At 42.6% G+C, this 20,359-nt stretch overlaps 1 protein-coding gene across 1 annotated transcript in view; it reads left to right on the top strand.

Moving 5' to 3' along the window:
* Positions 1-9,274: 9,274 nt before the first annotated feature.
* GLIS3 (GLIS family zinc finger 3) overlaps positions 9,275-20,359 on the top strand; it is a 158,190-nt gene continuing 147,105 nt past the window's right edge. Inside the window, exon 1 of the mRNA XM_074570675.1 lies at positions 9,275-9,650. Coding sequence (XP_074426776.1) covers positions 9,275-9,650 — 376 coding nt within the window. The remainder of the gene's footprint in view (positions 9,651-20,359) is intronic.

The raw sequence follows: 20,359 nt of genomic DNA, 5'->3' as shown, positions 1-20,359 counted from the left end.
AGCCATTTCACCATCAAGATGGATGCTTTCTGTGTGGAATGAGTACGGGCTCATACTGATGGCTATGAACATGCAATCGTGTATGACAGGTATGAACATGCAATGGTGTTACCCTCTAAGAAAACTTTGGATGGGCTCAAATTTAATATACTTAATAGTCTTATCTGGTTTATTTTGCATAAACTTCACTTGCTTCTTCAACACATCAAAAATTAACGATGATCTTTAGATGTGAGTTGCAGTGTCTAATGTTACGAGATGTAAGTGTACGTATGTTATGTAGATTTACATTATGTAAATACAAGATCTTCATCTCTTCTTTGCTCCCTGCTCAAGATACTTCTCAGAGGGCTCCAACCATGACAGCAAAAACTCTTATCCTGTGTGCAAAGGCTGCCTTTACCTTCTGTTTTAGACTACGTGTTTCTCAAGGTGGTACATTGCTAGGAACCATCATTATTTTTTTTCAGTTGAGGCAATTTGCTTCCCATAGATAAAATGACTCAATAAAGAAAATAATTTTTTTTTAATGGCTGTCAGATTTGGTTTCTGGCAACGCCATCAGTGTTTATTTAAACCAATTTATTCAAAGCAAATTCATTGGTTATTTAGTTGCTTTAGTGGATTTGAATTACAATGAGTATTTTGACAATTTCCTTTTTTTTAATGAGCCTTTTTTTGTTGGTAAACCTGCATTAGTCATTTGCAATGTGAGTCTACCACTATCATTACAGTGGCTACTGTGTCAGTCCAGGGATAATCCTTGACATTTTTAGTGATGAGTTCCAATTAAAATATAATTGCACAAAAAAACCTGGCATATGGTACCAATAAAGAGACGGTAAACAAAATGGATATTTTAACTCATTGGGCTCACAAGTAAATTCTGTGCTTTAACATGGTAAAAACCCCTTCTTCAGTTGTCAGTTCTTTTAATGCCCTTTTAAAGTGAGGCACAGCTTACAAATACTTTTGTTTTAAATACACTATATATAGTAATTTTCTTTAGAAGTGATTCACTGCCTAAGCATCCATACACTTAGGAACGAAAAGATGGGAAAACAATGTAACCTTACACGAAAGCCTGAAGCCTCACCATCTCCACTATGTTTTCTGGCTGCAATGTTGTCTCCTCATTGACTTCACAGTCACATCAGTTTGATGTAGTATGAGTGAATGGCAAAAGAGCTGTAGCTCAGGAGAGCTTATTCAGCTAAGGAGATCAAGGCTGACGAGACCAGTGATCTGGGTACACCACGATGGGTCCCCCCTCCTCAACCCTCCACCTAATGGCTCTTGTAGCACAGCAGGGATACAGGCTCCCCTTCTCCTTGGAAGAAGCAATCAGGACAGCCATGGTGTCACTCCTGTTCTTGGAGAACTGTGATTAACATCTTTTCTAAGTGCTGGGCTGATCTTGCTTTGCGTGAAGGGCCTGAGCATGCTGCACTCTCCTGTTGCCCACGCGTGCAGGTGAGTTCCTCTGCTCAGAGACTTCTCTGCTGACCAGGTGCCCTGCCACAAGGGGCACGTGTTTGTCCCCCTTAGAGTAATAGGGCAATTTGCTGCTCTCTGGCCTTTCAGCTGCTTATTTTCACCTTATTTACAGTTTCAATTCCCCAGTTACAGCAGAGGGGAATTAAACTGACTCAAACTGAAACAACCAACGTGCTCCAATTCCTGGTCCATGTCCTCCACGTGTAGGAGACTCCTCCTGAGCAGTGGGTACTCTGTGTGGCATGTACCTCTGGGCTGCAACTGCTTCTGCAAAAGGCTGATTATCAGCCTGGGGACTAATTACCCCAGGGCCTTTCTGGGTGGAGATGATGGAGGCAGCAGAGCTGCCTGAATATTTTCCTTCCAACTTTTCCTTGTCCCATTTCTAGTCCTGTGAGCAGGATCCCCACCTTATGGTTGAGGAGAGTTCCTGCCTTCGCACCATATTTCTAAGGAAAAGTGCCACCAGGCATCAGCTCCCGCCCCCATCCTCTCTTTCACCCCTAAGGTACTGTGCCCCTTGATTACCTGCTCCTCTGCCCTGACCTAGAGTTTCCCGTACGCCCCACAGAGAGGTCCCATGCAGGCCCCCTTAAGGTCCCTATAAGGCCCGCATGCACCCCCAGGCCCCGCTCCAGCCCCTGGAGAGCTCCTGAACATCCCCCCCCCCCCCCAGCAGCCCCGCAGCTCCCCCCGCCGCCCCTACATGGTCCCCCTCAAACCATCCCCTCCAAGCTCTGGGCAACCCCCAGACCCCCCCCAGCCTCTATAGAGTCGTCCCCCCACGCAAGCCCTCCCCCCCCGGGCCCCACGGAGCAAGGCAGCGCGATGGGGCACGCTGGTGGCGGGACCTCGCCGTCCCCCGCGCCCGGCGGGGGTTCAGCGTCGCTCGGCGGGGGTTAAGCGCGGCACGGCTGCCAGTCCCTGCCCGCCGCCCCGGGCCGGCGGCGGCACGCAAGGGTTAAACGGCGTGGCCAGCGGGCACATGACAGCCGCGGGGCACGGGCCGGCCCGGCGGGGCTCTGCGCGGCTCTGCGCGGGGCTGCGCGCTGCCCGCCGTGCGGCCCCGGCCCGGAGGCGGCGGCGGGAGGCGGGAGGTGAGCGAGTGCCGCGGGGCGTGTGCGGCGGCTCCGCGCCCCGTCCCGGCTGCCCCTGTGTGTGTGTCTGTGTCTGTGTGTGTGTGTGTGGAGCCGGGGGGGTGGTGGTGTGGTGGCTCGTCCCCTCCGCCGCTGCCCGTCCCCTCCGCCATCCCCTCCGCCGCTGCCCGTGCCCCCCGCCGCCGGCCCCGGGCGGGGAGAGGGTGAGTCGGCGGCTCCCGGGCTCCGTGTCAGAGCGGGGAGGGGCGGCGGGTATGTGCGTGCGTGTGTGCGTGCGTGTGTGTGTAGAAAAGGCAAAACAAACCCTCTTGCGGTGAAGTCACTTCGCAGTTACTCACCTCGCCGGGGAGCCCGCCGCGGGGATGAGGACGCAGCGCTGTCTGGCAGGACGGGACGGGCACCCGCCCGGCAGATTTGTCACCTCGCTGGTGAATCAGCGGCGATAGGTACTGGCGGCAGGCGGCTGCGGAGGGGAGAGCCTGCCCGGAGGGCAGCGCGGAGCGGCGCGGAAGAGGGCAGCGTGAGCGGTGCGGGCGGCGCGGGGGAGCCGGGGCGAGGAGCCCCGGGGCGGTCGGGGGCGCCGACCGGAGCGATGCGCGGCCCGCGGGGCTGCACCGCGGAGTCTGCGGCCGCGATGCCCAGCGGTGTCTTGCCCGGAGCTGGCCGCCATCCGGGCAGCGTCCCTACGGGCAACGAAAGCCAGGCATGTCGTGCCCAGTGAGGTGACGGCTCTGCCTCATCTGCGGGCCTGTGTGTTGGGAATAACTCCAGCCTCTTAAACGTGATACGCTTGAAATTCATGGCTTTCAGGTGTGTCCTCCACTCCTGACAGCCGGGTTGGCTTTTGGCCCTGGATGAAGCTGCTGATGCTTTAGCTGCAAAGTCTGTGGGATGAGCCATGGGTGTGATAAGAGTGGTGTTGGGTATCTCCTGGGCCATCTGCCTGGCAGCATGTGGTGGCTGCCGACACTGCCCCACGAGTGGCGGTCACAGTGAGGGCACTGGGGCAGTGCAGGTGCCCATGGCCCTGTGCCTTTGCCTCTCTATTGCCACTGGCTCACCTGGGGACACTGTTGGTGGTTTCCCATGTCCTGCTGGCACTGAAGCTCTCAGGGTTGCTGACGCTGCAACGTTAGCAACTGTGGCTGCACTCCTCAAAAGTCCAAAGTCATTGTAGGCAAAGCTAGCAGGGCAGCAGTGTGAGTAAAAGGTGCACGAGACAGGGCTTGCAGGAGCCTTTGGTCACTGGGTAAGGATGCTGCAGCAGCCTAATTTCAAGACCACTGCCTGTCAGAGAGTGTGCCTCCAACTCTGGCACCCAGTGCTGCTGGACTTTTACTGGCTTTTTCAAGCAGCTCATCCGAGGTTTGTAGCTAGCCCTAATGAGAATAGAGTTGCTCCTGGAAAGCTCATGCTGTTCTGTTACAGCAGCCACTTGGAGTAGCACAGCTCTTGACACTTACAGTCCTAATAGAGAAAAAGCTTAGGAAGTCTTAATTACCATAATAAAAACCTGAGAAGATTTTTCCGGCAGAACAGTAAAAATGCTTGGTCACAGCTATACTAGCATATACATCATCCTGTCCACTGATAACAGCTGCCCTTTTGATGGCAGTTGCAGCAGTATCGGTGATTGTGCTCTGCTCTGTGTTTGTACAGCCCCTCGCACAAAGGCATTCCTTTCTGTGACTAATCTTCCTAGGAATTATAGTGATGCAAGTAATAAGTAATTAGTATATTTCATTATGTTAGCTCTGAGAAACTCAATCATGTTTGGGGGCTGGTTGTCTCATAGTGCTGTAGAGGACCTCCTTGAACTTTCATTTGCCTTCCTTGTTGATGTTGTATGAAGAAGGCATTCAGCTGGTGTTTGAGAACTAGAAGCTCTCAGATTGTGTGACCCTTTTCTAGTTTTCCTTGGCTGACCACCTGGGCCTGAGAAAAATGTGATATTATCAGAGTACCGCTGTCTGGAATGAAGCCCCCGGTGGTAGTCCAAGAGTACAATTGTCAAGAAATGGATACAAATGACCAAAATAGTGGATGGTAATGTGAGGTATTTATTATTCTCAGTAGTACATTACTTCTGAGATGCTGGCTGGCATGGAGGGTGGGAAAGAGATTCTCTATAAACTGAGTGGAAAGCTTATTTTGTAATTTCAGTCTTGAAGCCACATTGTCTTCCTTTATTGCAGCAGTGATTCTTAACGTACGTATTGTTCCAAGCCTAATTTCAAGACCACAGCTATTAATTTTTTTCCTAGTTAAATCTCTGTGTGGTTATCCTTTCCAAGAAGAATTTATTACCATGCTTCGGTCTGCGAGCTATAGCCAGATAACTGTACAAAAGCTGTAATACCAGCACTTCCTCTGTGTCTGTGCGCTTTTTGGAAAATGAGTTGTTAAGTTGGTGGCTTACACCTACGTTAGGGTGTGTCCTTGTCGCAAGCAGCTGTGAGACACAAAAACCTCAGGAGCCTCCAAGGCCCCATTTCTGCAGACACTGAGTGGTCAGTGAGGCTGAGGTGAGGCATCCCTATGGCTTTGGGTGGCTGTCCTTTCCCCCTCTCTGTCCCAGTCCTTGAGTCCACCCAGGTTGACTCATCAGGAGTTTGATGTCAGGAGAGGCAGTGACTTCTGAGTACTTCACCATGGTGCCACTGGTGGGTGATGCTCCAAATACCCTGACCATGCATGGAGGGAAGGGGTGGCAGGGGAGAGCGGAGCTTAAGGGGAGGTAACCCTGTTGGGTGGCCTCGGAGTAGCTCAGCCCTGGTAGGAAGTAAATGTTTTCCTCGGCTTGTGCCAAGGAGATCGTGGAGGGGAAGGTGGAGAGAGGCTTGGCTGTCCCTGCTCGTGGTGGGTATGAGGGAAGGTGCTCACAGCCTTGGAGCGCAGAGTCCCAAGGGTGGGAGTTGTGGTTCATTTTTACTTTCTGGAGTGTGTGGTAGCTATTGTAAAGGTGAAGTGTGGAAGGATAGAAAGGAGGGACTGTTCAGTGCATTGTCTTTCAGTCTTCTCCTTTGGTTTGGGATAGTGCTTGCTACGCTATCCACGAAGTGCCAGTGTCTGATAACTACTTTTGTGAAAGTGTCACAAAAGTGACTGAGCTGGATTTATTGCAATTCCTTAAACTGATCTCTGCAGTGGAGTAATTCAGCTTTTATTGAAGTTGAAATGTATCTTACCTCTTATTTCAGTGGGTGAAGCAGTAAGCCAACTCTGATTACTTTTCAAAACTGCACTGTGAAAGTAGACTATATGGCATACTGTGTTGCAGGCATAGATTTGTGAATTCTTCTTTTGTTTTGCTTCCTGAAGGATTAGTGTTCGGATTTTCCAGGGCTTCAGCTTGAATCTAAATTTTACTACATGGCTTTCTGAAAGTGAATTTGTGAATCATTGTTATGGATTTTGAGTAATTATGTTGTCATGCTGTTATTGATAGATGCAGAGTCATAGAGCTTTGAGTAATGTCAGCTTAAAAAAAAAAAAAGAGACTTCAGAAGCAGTGGACATAATTGTATTTCCTTTAACATCCGTGGGAGCATGAAAAGGTCACTACATTATCCCACTGATGGACAGAAATATTTCATTAAAAGATGGCAAGTGCTTGTGTTCCTTTGGTAGAACAAAATAATTTGTCAGCACGGCCATTCAGTCTCAGGATAGTATTCTTTTCTGTATTTTTGTTGTGTTTGAACTTAGTACATTAAGCTTCAATCCAATTCAGGATTTCTAAGCTTATTTCTAAATAAGCTGTTGTAATTGGTGCTGTATTACTGCAACTTCTAAGATCACTTTGGTTAGAAATGTATCATGCCTTTTTACTATTACAGGTAACTATAATCAGGAACTATTTATGGATCTGATGCAAGAGTCAGTTAGACTTTTAGAATATAATTCATGTCCAGTTGACATGTAGTTAGTTATATACACTTTAATGCAGCTCTAGGTAATCCATTGGTTTGGTTTGAATCAGTTTGGCCACTATGACTTTGATGTGAGAAGGTCCTGACAGCATGATGGAAGCTGATGCTAAACAAATCTAGTTAGTGAAAAGACAGTCCTGAGCAAGTAAGTAATATTGAAAATACCACATAATAATTAAAAAAAAAAAAAAGAAAAGTTACGCTCTCCAAGGTGCTTTAATATTTTAAAGAAAGGAAACACTGATTTGCACGTTAATGTAATGTTATACATTTTCACAATAGAATCAGGAAGGAGACTACACGAAGAAAATGTGGAGGAATTACCTAACTTGTTTCTGCTTTCATAAAAAAAAGGTTGTTTTGAACTTTCAGGTCATTCAGTTCAAAATATAGCTTACCAGCATGAGGACAAAAGTTACAGGCCCAGAGGCCTTTCTTCAAGTGTAAAAAACCCAGCAATAACCAGTGATAAAATTGAGACAACAACAGCATAGAACACTGTTACTTATTGTGATATATAATATTACCAGAGAAGAATAGCAAAGGAGACCAGCCTACTAAGAACATAAGTTGTATATTGACCTGGATTTTACAGGGCTGGTAGGTCTCTGTAAGCTATGTAGAAATATTCTTGTGTTGATTAAATGAAAGGTGCTTTTGTGGAGTAAAGCTAATGTGTTTGTCAAATATAATCTTTTCTTCATTATATTAGCACTTTTCTAATGTAGTTAAAATTGCAGACAAGAATTAAGGGCAAGAACGATTTTTATTTGAAGCCAATTTAGAATGACATGATGTATAGCCTTGCCAGCAAAACAACTGCCTTTGTTTCTATGTCCTTTTCTAAGGATCTAGTCACCTCTGTTAGGGCAAGGTACATTCTGCTTTTAAAACAAACTCTGGGAATTTAAGAACATTCAGCTCTCCCTGTCCTTGGTTGAATTGCAGAGAGTGATTTATGCTTCAGCCAGGCATGAAAATAAATAATATTGCTTTTAATTGCTATGCTTTGCAGTTTTATTCCCATAATATAAAAACATAACAATGAAAAATATTATGTAGAATAAATCTTCTAGGGCCATTTAAGTGTGGTTAGGGCATATGTCTCATTAACGTCTGTAGGGATTTTGCTCCTGCCTTTGAAGATAATATGCTTAGGCCTTTCATAATTGGTGTGTTTTAGCTGAAGAGTGTGTGTGAATATCTATGTATGTATGTCTATACAGACACTTAGATGGCTTTTACTTTAATCTGGAAGCGTGCTGTGAATGCATTTTTTGCAAAATAAACAGGGATGTTTTGTTTTGGGTTTTTTGACAGTTCACAGATGGAGAAAATTGATACATTGCAGAATCATAGTAAGCAAAGGGTTAAGTATGAAGGCTTTACATTAAAATCAATCATGTATATACTGGTTATAATCTTATTGGCTTCAGTGTTGAAAATCTCATGAGCTGAAGGTAAAAGTTACGGTTCAGTGTTTTGCTGCAGCAAGATCATAATACTTGATTAAAACCTTAATGTATACATGAATGAAAACTGTAATTGAAGCCGTACTTTGGTTTTATTTCTGTCAACTTAATTTGTTTGCCTGAACAAGTTAATTAGGCACTGAGTCTATGATTGAACAAACTACTTAAGCATGTGCTTAATGTTAAACATATGAACCTAGTGATGAAAGTTGTGCATGTGCTGTTCAGCTGAGTTAGAGCTGAAATTACCCCATCTGTGCGCCGTCTTAGCTCCATGATTTACACTGACAAGTGCGGCTTTTGCCTACAAATCTTTTTTATGTCAGGAAATGTTTAGATCTAGTTGATTCTGCCTTGGGGTAGGTTGTGGCTGAAAGGATCTCTCAAACCCTTCGCCTTGCTAGTCTTGTCTTCTGAGATTTAAATAAAGGAAAACATAAGTGACGAAAAGTCAGAGTTCAAAAATTACTGGTATAACTTGAAAGATGTCCTTGAAAATTTGCTACTGTATGATTACATTTAAATTATGGCATATCTGTAGGCTTACAATAAGCATCCACTTTTGATGTGATTGCAGTTATGTTTATGAATACTTCTGTGCTGTGTTTTCTTGCAATTCTTTTCTATTCTATTCACTCTGAAGTGCCACAAGAGTTTGAAGAAGCATTTCTATGGTTTTGCTAGCCCCTCTTCATTTTTTTGTATGCACATGCTTTAGAATATGAACTGGTATCTCCTTCCTGTTTAGACTGTATCTGCATAGTACTGGCCTACTGCGTGTGCTTTTCAGCACAATTTTAATTAATAGACAGAGGAGATGGCAGAAATAGGGGCGATAGCTGTGTTCATCCTAATGACAACTCCTTGTCAGAGAGTCTTGTTGCTCCTGGCTGCCTTCTTGCACTTGGTCAGTATTCACTTAATTTCATGTCTGGTTTAGCTAATGTGAAGGCAGCTGACCTTATTGCAGACTTCAGCTTTTGAGGAGGCAGGTTTTCTCCCTGTTAGAGCTCTAAGTCATTGCTTGGCTTTGTTCCTTCTCCCTGACAGACCATGCAGTGCTTATACTTTGTTTCTTATAATCAGTAATGCCACAAAGTTAACGGTCTTGTGCAGTCCTCTTTCATGTATTATTTACTGTAACATCAACTATTTTTATTTATGTATTTTTTTAAACAGGCGTAATGCACAATGGATTACTTACTGAGTTTGGATTGATATCAGTCATAGCTATGGGTCTGTAAAAACACACTTTGATTACATTAACTTCTCAAAAATGAATCGGAGCTCATGCAGTATGAGCCATCGGACAACAGGTATTCCTCATGGACCTAGGATGATCAGTGGACAGCAGATCCCACCTATCAGAGTTCATGTAGGAACGCCCTACCCATCTTCAAATAGCAGCCCAGATACTGGAAACTTGTCTGCCAGCCTGCACTTAAGGATGCCCCTTGGAGGAGGGGTAGCTCCTCAGAGCAACATCACTGACAGTACTATTCACCTTCCTGCTCTAAGTCCCAGGAAACAAGTGGTTACAAATGGGAAGCCTTTGTTACAAGTCTCACAGCCCCCAGGACTGCCAGCCCCACAGTCTTTAAAGCCAAAACAGCAAGATTTTGGAAATTCTTTCTCCCCAGGCACAGGTGAAGGTAAGACTCCTTTTACTATTGCTGTTAGTAATAGCATTTCTTCTCCAATATCACATACCCAGATGGTATTGGTTTTAGTAGATGGAATCCAGTCTCTTCTTTACCACTCTCTTACTACGAAGGGAGAGATACTGAAACAAAATGTTTTGCTGTTTTTCACAAAAGTTAATTCACTGTTCGATTATTCCTGGGGCATTTGTATTACACAGCAGTTCCTCAGCATACCTGAGTTGTCCTAAGATTCTTTATAAAGAGTGTAGTCTGACTTTGCTTTGCTAACCTAACCTCTTGACTCAACAAATCCAGACAGTCATTTCATGTTCTGTAGCACCAGAATTTTGTGACTGCTATCAGAAATACTCCTTCCTGGATGCATGAACACAGCTTTCCACTGGTGACTAACAGCTGCTTACTGATGAAAGCAGGAATGTAGTCATGCTTTTTAGGGTGCTTAGGCTGGACAAGCTGTAAAGCACTTTTGGAGCATGTCTCAACCATAGATTTGTAATCCATCTTTTTGGAACCACTGTTTATGCTGTAGAAAATAATGATGCGTAGCCCTCACAAAATTTGGAGGCTGGTCCTCTGTGAGTATGTGCTTGTGCATCAGAGATTCATCTGCCTATGAGAAAGTACTCACCTGTCTGCTCTTGGTCTTTGAAGTCAAAACAGAACTTTTAACTTTTCAGTACTTTTTGACTTTGCATATGCTGGAGATGGGGATTCTCTTTTGGAGTTCTGGTATCATAATTCCAAAACTGAATGTACGTAGAAATGAGAATTTAATTTATAGAAAATAATTAAATGGTTTTAAATACCAAGAAAAGTAGATATCTGAGTGAAAGTGCAGAAAAGGAGACAGAGATTTCCCATTTTTTTCCAAGTATGTTCCTTCTCTCTGTTTTCTGTTCTTCTCCACTACTTCCCTTTGAAACCTTAGGAGGTCCATCCCTCTTGAGCAAGGCTTGTAAGCTTGAAACCAGTATAATTTCAGAACAAGCTGAAAGTTAACTGCATGCTTGAGTGCTCTGCTGAGTCAGACCAGTGGTAATGCGTATACATATTCATTGGGTGACCTCTGAGATCACCGATCTGGTGCTCGCTTTGCTTTGGTGGTGGTGGTGGTGGGTGTAGTTCGCAGCGTATAACTTTAAGCTTCTGCTACAGGGAAGAGAGGTGGACTCCTCACATGATGAGCTTTGGAGGAACTTTCTTTCACTACAGGTAGAGCCTGGTTCCTGCTGTCTTCAAAATTATATGCCTAAAACCAGGGAATCCATGCTGGGATCTCTGAAATAGCTCTACATACCAGCTAATCCACCTGCAGCATGTGTTGCAGAGCAGCACCACGGGGCGAAGAGATTGTCACTTCTTTTAATGTCCTCGGTTTGGGGATTTTGATCTGCTGTACCTGACTGCCCTGTTCCTAGCTGCTGTAATTCCCATCTTTCCTTCTTGGCCTGATTAGCTCTCACATATGTAAAGTGGTCTGCTATTTTGTGGGATAGTGAGTAGAGAATTCAGCTGAATGCTGGTGTTAGAGAAGCTTATGTATAAACAGTGCTGGTTAGACAAGGTACTGTGGACTTCAGATGATATGATGGACTTCATATTATGTGTTTTTATGGATTGGGATTAGTAATTCCTCATTCTTTAAAGTTCTTGTTATTAGAAGGACCACTTAGACAGTTGAAGATTATGCATGCTGGGAACGTATCCACTATGGAAGAGCTAAGTCTTATTCACCTGGTCATGTCCAGATAATTTTCTAAGACTTTGAATGTTGCTGTGCTGTATAAAGCATACCATGTATGTAAATAAGACTGTAAACCTTATAAAACTATTCATGTAGTTTACGCTTGTGCAGTTCTTTCATATTTTGTCCTTTTCTAGTGGCAGGTACATGGAGGGAAATGTCTTTTAGTAGGTACTTATTTTAGTTAAACCTTCACCTCAAGAAGACAACAACTGCTAAAAGTTGTCTCAGTACCAGTTATAGAGGTTCGCACTATTCAAAGTTGGGTTTTACTGGTTTTTGGTTTTTTTTTTACTTTAAAACACGTGGGATAGTAAAAGCAGCAAGATACACAATAAAATGACTTGTTGGTGGTTTTGGAATAGTTCCCATGCATTTTTTCAATAATAGATAAAACGGTTTATAAAAAAACCCATGAGCTTCAGTTTGGGATGGAAGAAAGAACCGAATATTTTGGGGAAATCCAGTTGTGTGCCTTGTTTTTTACAGAGGGGTTTTTTTTTTTTTTTTGACAGGAGGTGGTGCTCAGTGCACAAAAAGGAAATAGTAATAATCTACAGTAACCACAACACGCAGAGAGTCTTTACTTTGCATGAAGGCTCTCTTTATCTTGTATAATGTTACAAAACCTTGAAAGGAGATGATTTTTAGAAAGGATGACACCTAGGTCACATTAACAGAAACTCTTAAGCTTTTGTGGATGATGAGAAACGGAAGCACATTGTGCTGTTTTACTGTATGGAGAATAAAAGAAAGTCTGAACATGCACTGGTGTACATCTCTGACTTGGTTACTTTACCTCCTGTGTGGTACTGATGTTATAATATGCTTTCTAGTACTATGTTGTGCATATGAAAAGAAAATAGTATAATGGTGGGTTTTTTTCAGTACAGAAAAATGTACTAGTACAGTGATTTTTTATTTTTTTTTTTGCTAGGAGTGTACACTTTTGTGCACCCATATTAGATATTTTCACATAGAAATTAGGTGCAAAGTGTAGGCGTAACTGTACATGTATTTGGCATTGGAAATCTGTAGACTCTCATTTTGTTTTGTAAGTGTATTTGAACATTTTTTTGTGAATAAATGGTTTCACACCTTTTAGATTTACTCAGGCCTAGAAAGAGATCTTTACTGACAGTATCTGCTGAGTTGAAAGTGAGCTAGAGAGACATCAGCCAAGAATGATCAGAAAGGGGAAAAGCACGAGAACAGTGAAGGAAGACAGAAGACCATAACCCAGACAGTACTGGTCTTCAACTTCTCTTATCAATGCAGATCTTTTGTCAGAAGTCTTATAGCGAAAAATAATATAATTTTTAAAATCCAGATTTCTACTGAGTGTTCTATTAAGAAGGTAATTTTTTTCAAAGTGTGTAAATTTCAAATACTTCAAATTACAACTGTGATCTAAATGTAGTGATGCCCAAAAGTTATGTATCCAAAGATTTATTACCAGCATATCTGCACTTTTAACGTATCTGAATAGTATTATGTTTTCTAGAAAACCTAGTAGCTGTTGTTATTGCTTGTCTTATTCACTCCTCTGGGAGAGGATGGACTTGTGAGCATGAGGTGGATTGTGTTCAGGCATATCCTAAGTGGTCTTAACGTCTCATGTACTAATAAAAATCCCAAATCTTTCTGAAAACAACACGTTTTCTGGAAGGACCAATATGTTCAACATCTGTACTGGTTGCTCTTATTTAGTGAATGAAAACAAGTTTTTGAATTCCATCAAGAAGTATTAAAGATAAACATATCCTTGCAGGTGTAAATAGCTGCAGAAGGTGTCTGTGGGAGTTTGGGAGGACACCTTGCATTTTCCTTTCAGCATTATCCATTAGCACCCACTGCGTGAGGGCCCTGCTGGGGCAGTTGGATCCTTGGTCTGAATCGCTGTGATCATACTTAACATGCTTATGGCAGTTCATTCAAAATTTAGGAGTGGATTTTCTTCTCTTGCAAGACAATATATTGTAGTCTTAAAGCAGCTTGGATTTGGCCAATGGAAATTTTCACTGTGACCGAAATTCTGTGCTGAGGTGCTGTTATTGGAGGTGGTGCAACTACTGCGCTCCCAGCCACCATGCTCATAACCCAGTGGAGTGGTCCCGCATGGTCCTGGGGAGGGGAAAGGCGGCCTGTCAGCCTGGTTTTTGGTCTTGCTTATTGTGATTGTGGTTTGAGCTGGTATGTTTGGCAAGACTTCCTAGCAATTGTGAGCCATTCTCCGTCATGAGAGCTGTAGCCGTCTCCTTGCGTCCCCCATGCTCCCTGGCAGCAGGTGACACTGCACATGTGGGGAGTTCAAGCCTTGGAAACCAGTCCAGCGGCCTTTTGTTCCACCCTGACTGCTCTACTAAAACCAGTGTAGTCAACATGTGGGTATGTGATTAACACTATGTTATAGTTGTGAAGAGTTGACATGAAAATACTTGAGGCGGGACCTGAAGAAACAAATCTGGACATTGTTAGTAAGAAATGCAGAAATTTATGCAGATAGACATGGACCCCTTTTGTTCTCCTTTACAGGGCCATGGAAAAGACAGGAGTCATCTTCCATTTCTGTGGTTCCTGCAGTGTTAGGATGTTCCTTGACATGAAAAATCATTGTGTATTTTATTTCCTATATTTTTGCATATGTGACTGTAAATTTTCTAGTAAAATGAGTCAGTTAGCTAATGTTCCTGTGTCCGATGAACATGTTTCCTGTTGGAGATCATGGAGGCTCTTCCTTATCCTGGAAATAGCTGACAGACATTAAATCTTGGGACTGGAATTTGTTTTTTATTTTTCCCAGAAGAAGCAACAGCTCCAACGCTGCTAAGCTGTGTGGGAACTGTGAACTCCGTCAGGGTCATTTGTTTCCAGTTGCCAAGAGAGCCTTGTTTCACTTTTGAACAATAACCGCACAGGTCTGTGAGGAGTGTTATACGCAGAAGTGTTAATCAGTAAGCAGCTTGAGCCACACTTGAAAACTCTTGAACATACTTATTTTGCTCTCTAGTACTGTTGTTTTTATGTGTCACTTGGCGCAGTCTGAAAAAAGATGTTCATCAGTATTCTGTGCAGTTCTTTATGCAGAAAACTTGACTCAAGGCTTACTTTCTTTTTTAGTTGTTTTCTATAATCAATTGTTAGCAGTTTTAAAGCCTGGTTATTGATGATGTTTAGGTACAGCAAAGTGATTAAGTGATAATGATCTTATTTTTATCCAGTGTGACACATTTTCCGGCTTTGCATATGCTTCTGTGGCCTTGATACGCTTGAAAAACACCACAGGATCCATCAAGGCAAGGAACTCATTACTTGCAGCTCTAGCAGTTGTTGGGGAAATCTGTTCTGAAGACAGTGGGGATGGGTCTTGGTGGATTCTTTTGTCTGATCTGGGACTTTCCAAAATGGCACAGCTGAGCACATGAGACTCCCCAATTTTAATTCTTCATTTCATTTTAGGGGCTGGATGACCAGCCATCCTGGTCGGGTTTGAGAAGGCTCCCTGTGGTTCTTGGTATGCCTCTCATATAATATACAAGAGGTATACTTCATTCCTTTTAAGTGCTTGTTTCAGGTTAAAGTTTTTTTTCCCTGTCTATCCTGTTTCAGGCATGGTTCAACTCCTGAACACAAATGGTGTTGTTCTGGCAACTCTTGAACACAAATGATGGAAGGCAATGATTTACATTGACTTTGACTCTGTACTTTTACAGTTTTACACCAAAAAGCAGCCTGGTGCAAATTCTGAATTTTGCAATTTTTTTTAAGAACAAAATGTTTAAGAAAATAAAAACAGCTGGTGATACCAGAATGCATGTTGGACTATGTGTTATAAAGGCCCCAGGCAACTTATAAAAATTCTCTGAAGAGTGTTGGGGTTAATGCCAAAAAGAATCTACTTTTCACAGGAACTGTAAAATCCCTCAAGAATATTAGGCATATTGCCAACACTTAGCCATTCTGTGTTAAGAGTGTAATTCAGCTTCTCTCATACCCAGCCTTACACCTTTACTCTCTGCTTTGTGGGCCTGGACAGTGAGCTTTAAATGAATTGCAACTCTCCAAAATACAGTATAGCAAACAGGTAGATTTAAGTAAAGCTCATGTCTTACAATTTTCTTAGACCAAATATTATTCTTTCAGACTGAGGCAAACCAGTTGAAGGTGATGGGGTGTATTTATCAATAGCTTTATGACACCTGTTTTCACCGTGATGACATCTTGCTGTTGTCAATAGCATCCAAAGAGTATCTCCGGCTGGAAGGCTGCAAAGAAAGCACTGGCATGCTGGATGGAGGAGGCTACACCAAGCTCACCACCCCACGGGCAACCTCTGGTGGAGATATCAGTATGCCTTTGAATGTCCTCCCCAGCAAAATTCTCAAAGGATAAAATCAAGGCAGATTTTCCTTCCTGAGAGGGTGACTGTTCCATAATTGTAGCATTTCCTTTTTTTTCTCTGTTGTTACTGACTAAAGGATGCTTATGCATCTGCACTTATGTCATTCTAAAAACAGCTAATGAATTTTGTATCTGCCCTCCAGGTTTGCAGAGAGGAAAACCTGATGCCTCATGTCAAGCCATCATAAGCAAGCAAACCAAAACAGGCCAAATTATTATATTTTCACTATACTTTGTTTAAGAATCTTCATCTTAGCGCATGATTTTTCAGTTTTGTTTTATCACCAGGAGGTGGCACTAACAAAATCTGTTTTCATACAGAGAGATGCATGTTTCAGCCATCTTTTTATAGGGGAAATTTGGAATAAAAATCCAGTCTAAATTTGAAATTTCTGGAAGTTTTGTACCTGGAAATTTTTGAAAACTGCATTGAGGCCACCTCTGCCTCTGAGTGAAGTAAGATTTCAGTATTTTGATGTGCATATGAGTAAGTCAGTTAAATGTGCTGTGCTTTTCATTGGCAAATTTGGGATAAGTTATTTTTACAATTATAAAATTATACATTATATAAATGTATAATTGTAAAAAATTGAGATCTCCACCTGAAGGTGTCAAATGCAAAATTGATTTCAGCATGTGCACCTACAGAGAGGGAACAGGTTGGTTGTGCCTTTACGTGGAGGAGCCAGAGGCCAAAAAGCAGCCTGGTGCAAATTCTGAATTTTGCAAATGGACTTGGCTTTTTTGCAGATTACCATTTTGTCCTTGAACTATATTGCCTTTCCTAGCAGTGCTATAACATGATCTTCACCATGGTAATGTGCTTCGTCCTTTGGTCTCCACTGCTGCAGATGTGTTTGATGGTGGCGAAGAGAAAGCATGCCAGCTGCTCGCTTTGGTTTAGCTGCTATCACTCCTACCCCCAACCACAGAAAACAATGAGAAGAGGAGCTGCTCCTCTGACATTTGTTCTCTACATAAAGTGCAAAAATGGTCTTTCACTTACTTTCAGGGTTCTCACACAGTTGTAAATACCTGGATTAGTCCTGCGAGGAGCAGGGATTTGGACGCAATGATCCTTATGGGTCCCTTCCAACTTGAGAGGTGCTGTGATTCTATGATTAAATAAAAGCAGGATATTGTGAATAAAAGCAGGAATAGTTTGCACCAATGACATTTTTTTCTTTTCTATTTTACTTATGGCTGGTCTTTATGAATCTGAGTTTGGTAATTAGTTCTGTCTCAGAGTTCAAGAGAGCTTGGGGAATCAGTGTGATTTTTTTAAAGGGCTGTGCTTACGTGCTTGAACTTCAGCTTAGCTTGGACAATAAGCTGTCTTAAAGTGTATCTGTCTATCTGACCTGTTTCTAACTGGGTTATAAATAGCCTGCATGCATTCCTTTGTCTGTGTTTCTGTACCACTTATCCCTTCCAGGGTGAATTTCATCTCAGTCTGGTGAGGTGTTTGCAGGCATCGCGTGTTACCTTGTACTTAGCATGTCTTTCACTGATAGTTGTAAGAGTGTAAATCGTCTTTTCAGCGGACTTGAGATACCAGATCAATATGTGTTGGGGGCAGCAGATGGGGCACTGGTCAGGAAATGGAGAGATGCAGATGTAAAAACACGGCTCAGTTGATGTTGTTGTCAAAACAGGGTATTTGCATCAGCGTGGCAGAATTCTATTTTGTTTTCTGCAGTGGTACTTGCTGATGGAGCTTCTTGAACTATTGTGTCCCATTTTAGCTCTATGTCCCCCTGTTCTAACTCTACCTGTTTTTCTCTCTTTTCTGTTTGGATTCATGTTGAAGAGTTTGTTTATTTTATGTTTGTCCTGTGACAGACACAATCGCTACTGCAACCTCTGGGCATTACTGCAACGCAAGTCACAATGACAGTGGTGAAAATACAATACATAGTGATGGGTGTGGTCTAAGTGTCTGTAGTGAATAAGGAAATGGGGAGATTATTCTCTCTTGAACAAACAAACAAACAAATTTTAAATGTGGTACTAACTGTAAGGTACCAGAACAAATATACTGCCATGAAATGCTTACTGTAGTCTTTTAAACTGTATGAATATGAATTGCAACAGCCAAGTGTGTTTTTTCTCTTTTATCTCCCATGATAAACTTGTTTGGTAAACAGAATTATGGCAAAATAGTCATTATTGACTGCTGTGACTTTACCAGTGAAACTTGTTCGATGGTAAAGTGGTACTACTTCTGTGTTTCAGCAAAGAAGCATCTTCAGTTCTGGTGGCTCTGGGTTTTTGGTCTCCTAATTTATCTTTGATAGTTGATCTTGCAAACCCAGTAAACACTTGCTGTTCGTTGTGTTAAAATAAAAATCTAGGTTATTCATAAAGATGGACAATTTTTGAAACTGGGTGAACAGTTAGAGAAGTTTAACCATCATATTTATGGGGCTAAGTCAAATATTGCCATTTTATACCAATGTGAAATTCTGCAGGTGGGAAGCATGCTCTTCAGCTGTTTTGTGGCTGGTGGTTCTAGAGAGATTCAGGAGCTAGGACTAGTAGGTTTTGCGTGTCACCGGGCTACATTTGCTGCTGAAGCTGATTAACCCTTGACTTGTTTCTAGAAGTTGGAAGTCAGGTCCATAGTCCCCCCAGAATGGGAAGGGGATATAAGGAATGTGTCTCACATCATGAAAGGCAGGAGGGACTGGGGCAGGAGCAGGGAATGAGCTTTTCCCTTCTCTGAGCCCTTTCCTTCAGTGTCTTGATACAGGATACAGCTGATACACAGGGCCTTGTGAAAACAAAACACATGTCCAGGCAATATTCTGTAGTTGTGGGGCTCTAAACAGATGAAAAGGAACTTTTTCTTGTGATTAAAATCTCAGTTCATTGGGGTTTTACATGGTCAGTTCTACAGATACCGTGCAGTTGATAAAATCAGTGTTTTATGTGGTTCTCCCTGGTCTGTATAGAAAAATCTATCCCTGTTTAGTCCAACCGTTTGACACATTAATAGGCTGAAACAGAAGATGGTTCACGTTTGCTACTGCTGTTTTTTTCATGAAAAAAAGGCATTTTAAAACCCTTCATGACAAGATGATCAGAAAAAGGAATTCCTTTCTGGAGCAATTACCCTATTCTGTGATGGAAGTTGTTCCATTCAACTCCTATCATGAATTTTATTGTCTGCTCAGGCAGACCCAGTATTTGGGCAGCTAGGAGACTAGCAAATGCTTTGCTAATTGAATAACTTAGGTGTGGGTTTTTTTCTGTTGTGGATACATATCATTCAGATTTCAATGAATGAATGAATGAATGAATGAACAAGAGCACTGCTATATGTTTCTTTTGACAGGATATTTTAAATTGCATAAATTGGCAATCATTGCAGTTGATTATCCTGCTTGCTTTATAACAAGGCTGTACATTTTTACACACGATTTTTCTAGAGACTGACCTTCAGGACTAAACGGTTACTGAGATGCTTCTGAAATAACGAAAAATGTTTGCATCTTTGATTGTTCACTCTTGCAACTGGGTTAACTGATCTAGTCCTGTGTTTTTCAACGTAGTGTCTTCCTACATCTGTAACCAGAAATACACCTAAACTGTTGCGTTAAAATTTTTTGAATTTGGGAGCTTGGTTGCAGATGAAAACTATTCTTGTGCAAACGTACAGCTGTTTGCTTGCAAACTACATTCAGATGATGTGCGTGCCAGCATGTGATTGACTAAAATTTCATATATGGGTGTGTTTTAGCATGTATTGTTTCACAATATAAACACACAGTTTGGATACTTGAGCATTTGTTTGTTCTTTTTTTTTTTGGAAACACGTGTCTCGAGTTCTGTAAAATTTCACCTTAAAATTGGACATCTTCTTTTGGCCTCTATATGGGCAACTGACAGTAGAAGAGGGCTGGTGTGTGTGAGAAACGTACCATCAGTCAGTCACTGTAGCTCTGGCTCTTGTGACAATAACAAGTGTTTGTCATGAAAAAGCATACAAGCGTGTGTAATACTAATACTGATGCTGGTTTAAGTGACTCACTGCATCTGTTTCATACAAACCTGGCAACTTTTATCTTCCTGTATAAAAAGTTTCAAGTAATAATGAGAAGAGAGTCTGTCTACAGTGGATTATTATGCTCTCATGAGCAGAGACCACCACCTCTTCGGGTTTGCCAGTTTAACCATGAGTTCTGTCTCAGGACACTGCTGAGCTGAGAGGTCAGCAGGAGAGACGTGCCTTCCCCAGCTTTAGTTATTACAACAAAGCAGTTGCTGCATAACATTTCCCTTCGTAAGAGCTCTGGAAATAATTCTGACAGGACAGGTTGCCCTGCAGGTGTTCACATGGCAGGCGGATAGTGTCCAAGGGGACATTTCCAGGGCATGAGTCTCCTGTTGGTGCTTGGAGTGGGTGAACTTCATCCAGTGGGAAGAACTGGTGTCCTGGCTGACCCACGGTAGCTGTGTGCAACGGTGAGGAAACTTCTGTTTTCCTCACTACGCTTTCCCCTTACAAATGCATCCAAAAGCCTCATGAATTTAGTTCCCTGAAATGACA

This window comes from Larus michahellis, chromosome Z, assembly GCF_964199755.1.
Source record: "Larus michahellis chromosome Z, bLarMic1.1, whole genome shotgun sequence".
NCBI lineage: Eukaryota > Metazoa > Chordata > Aves > Charadriiformes > Laridae > Larus > Larus michahellis.
This window is presented reverse-complemented; position numbering and strand designations above follow the sequence as displayed.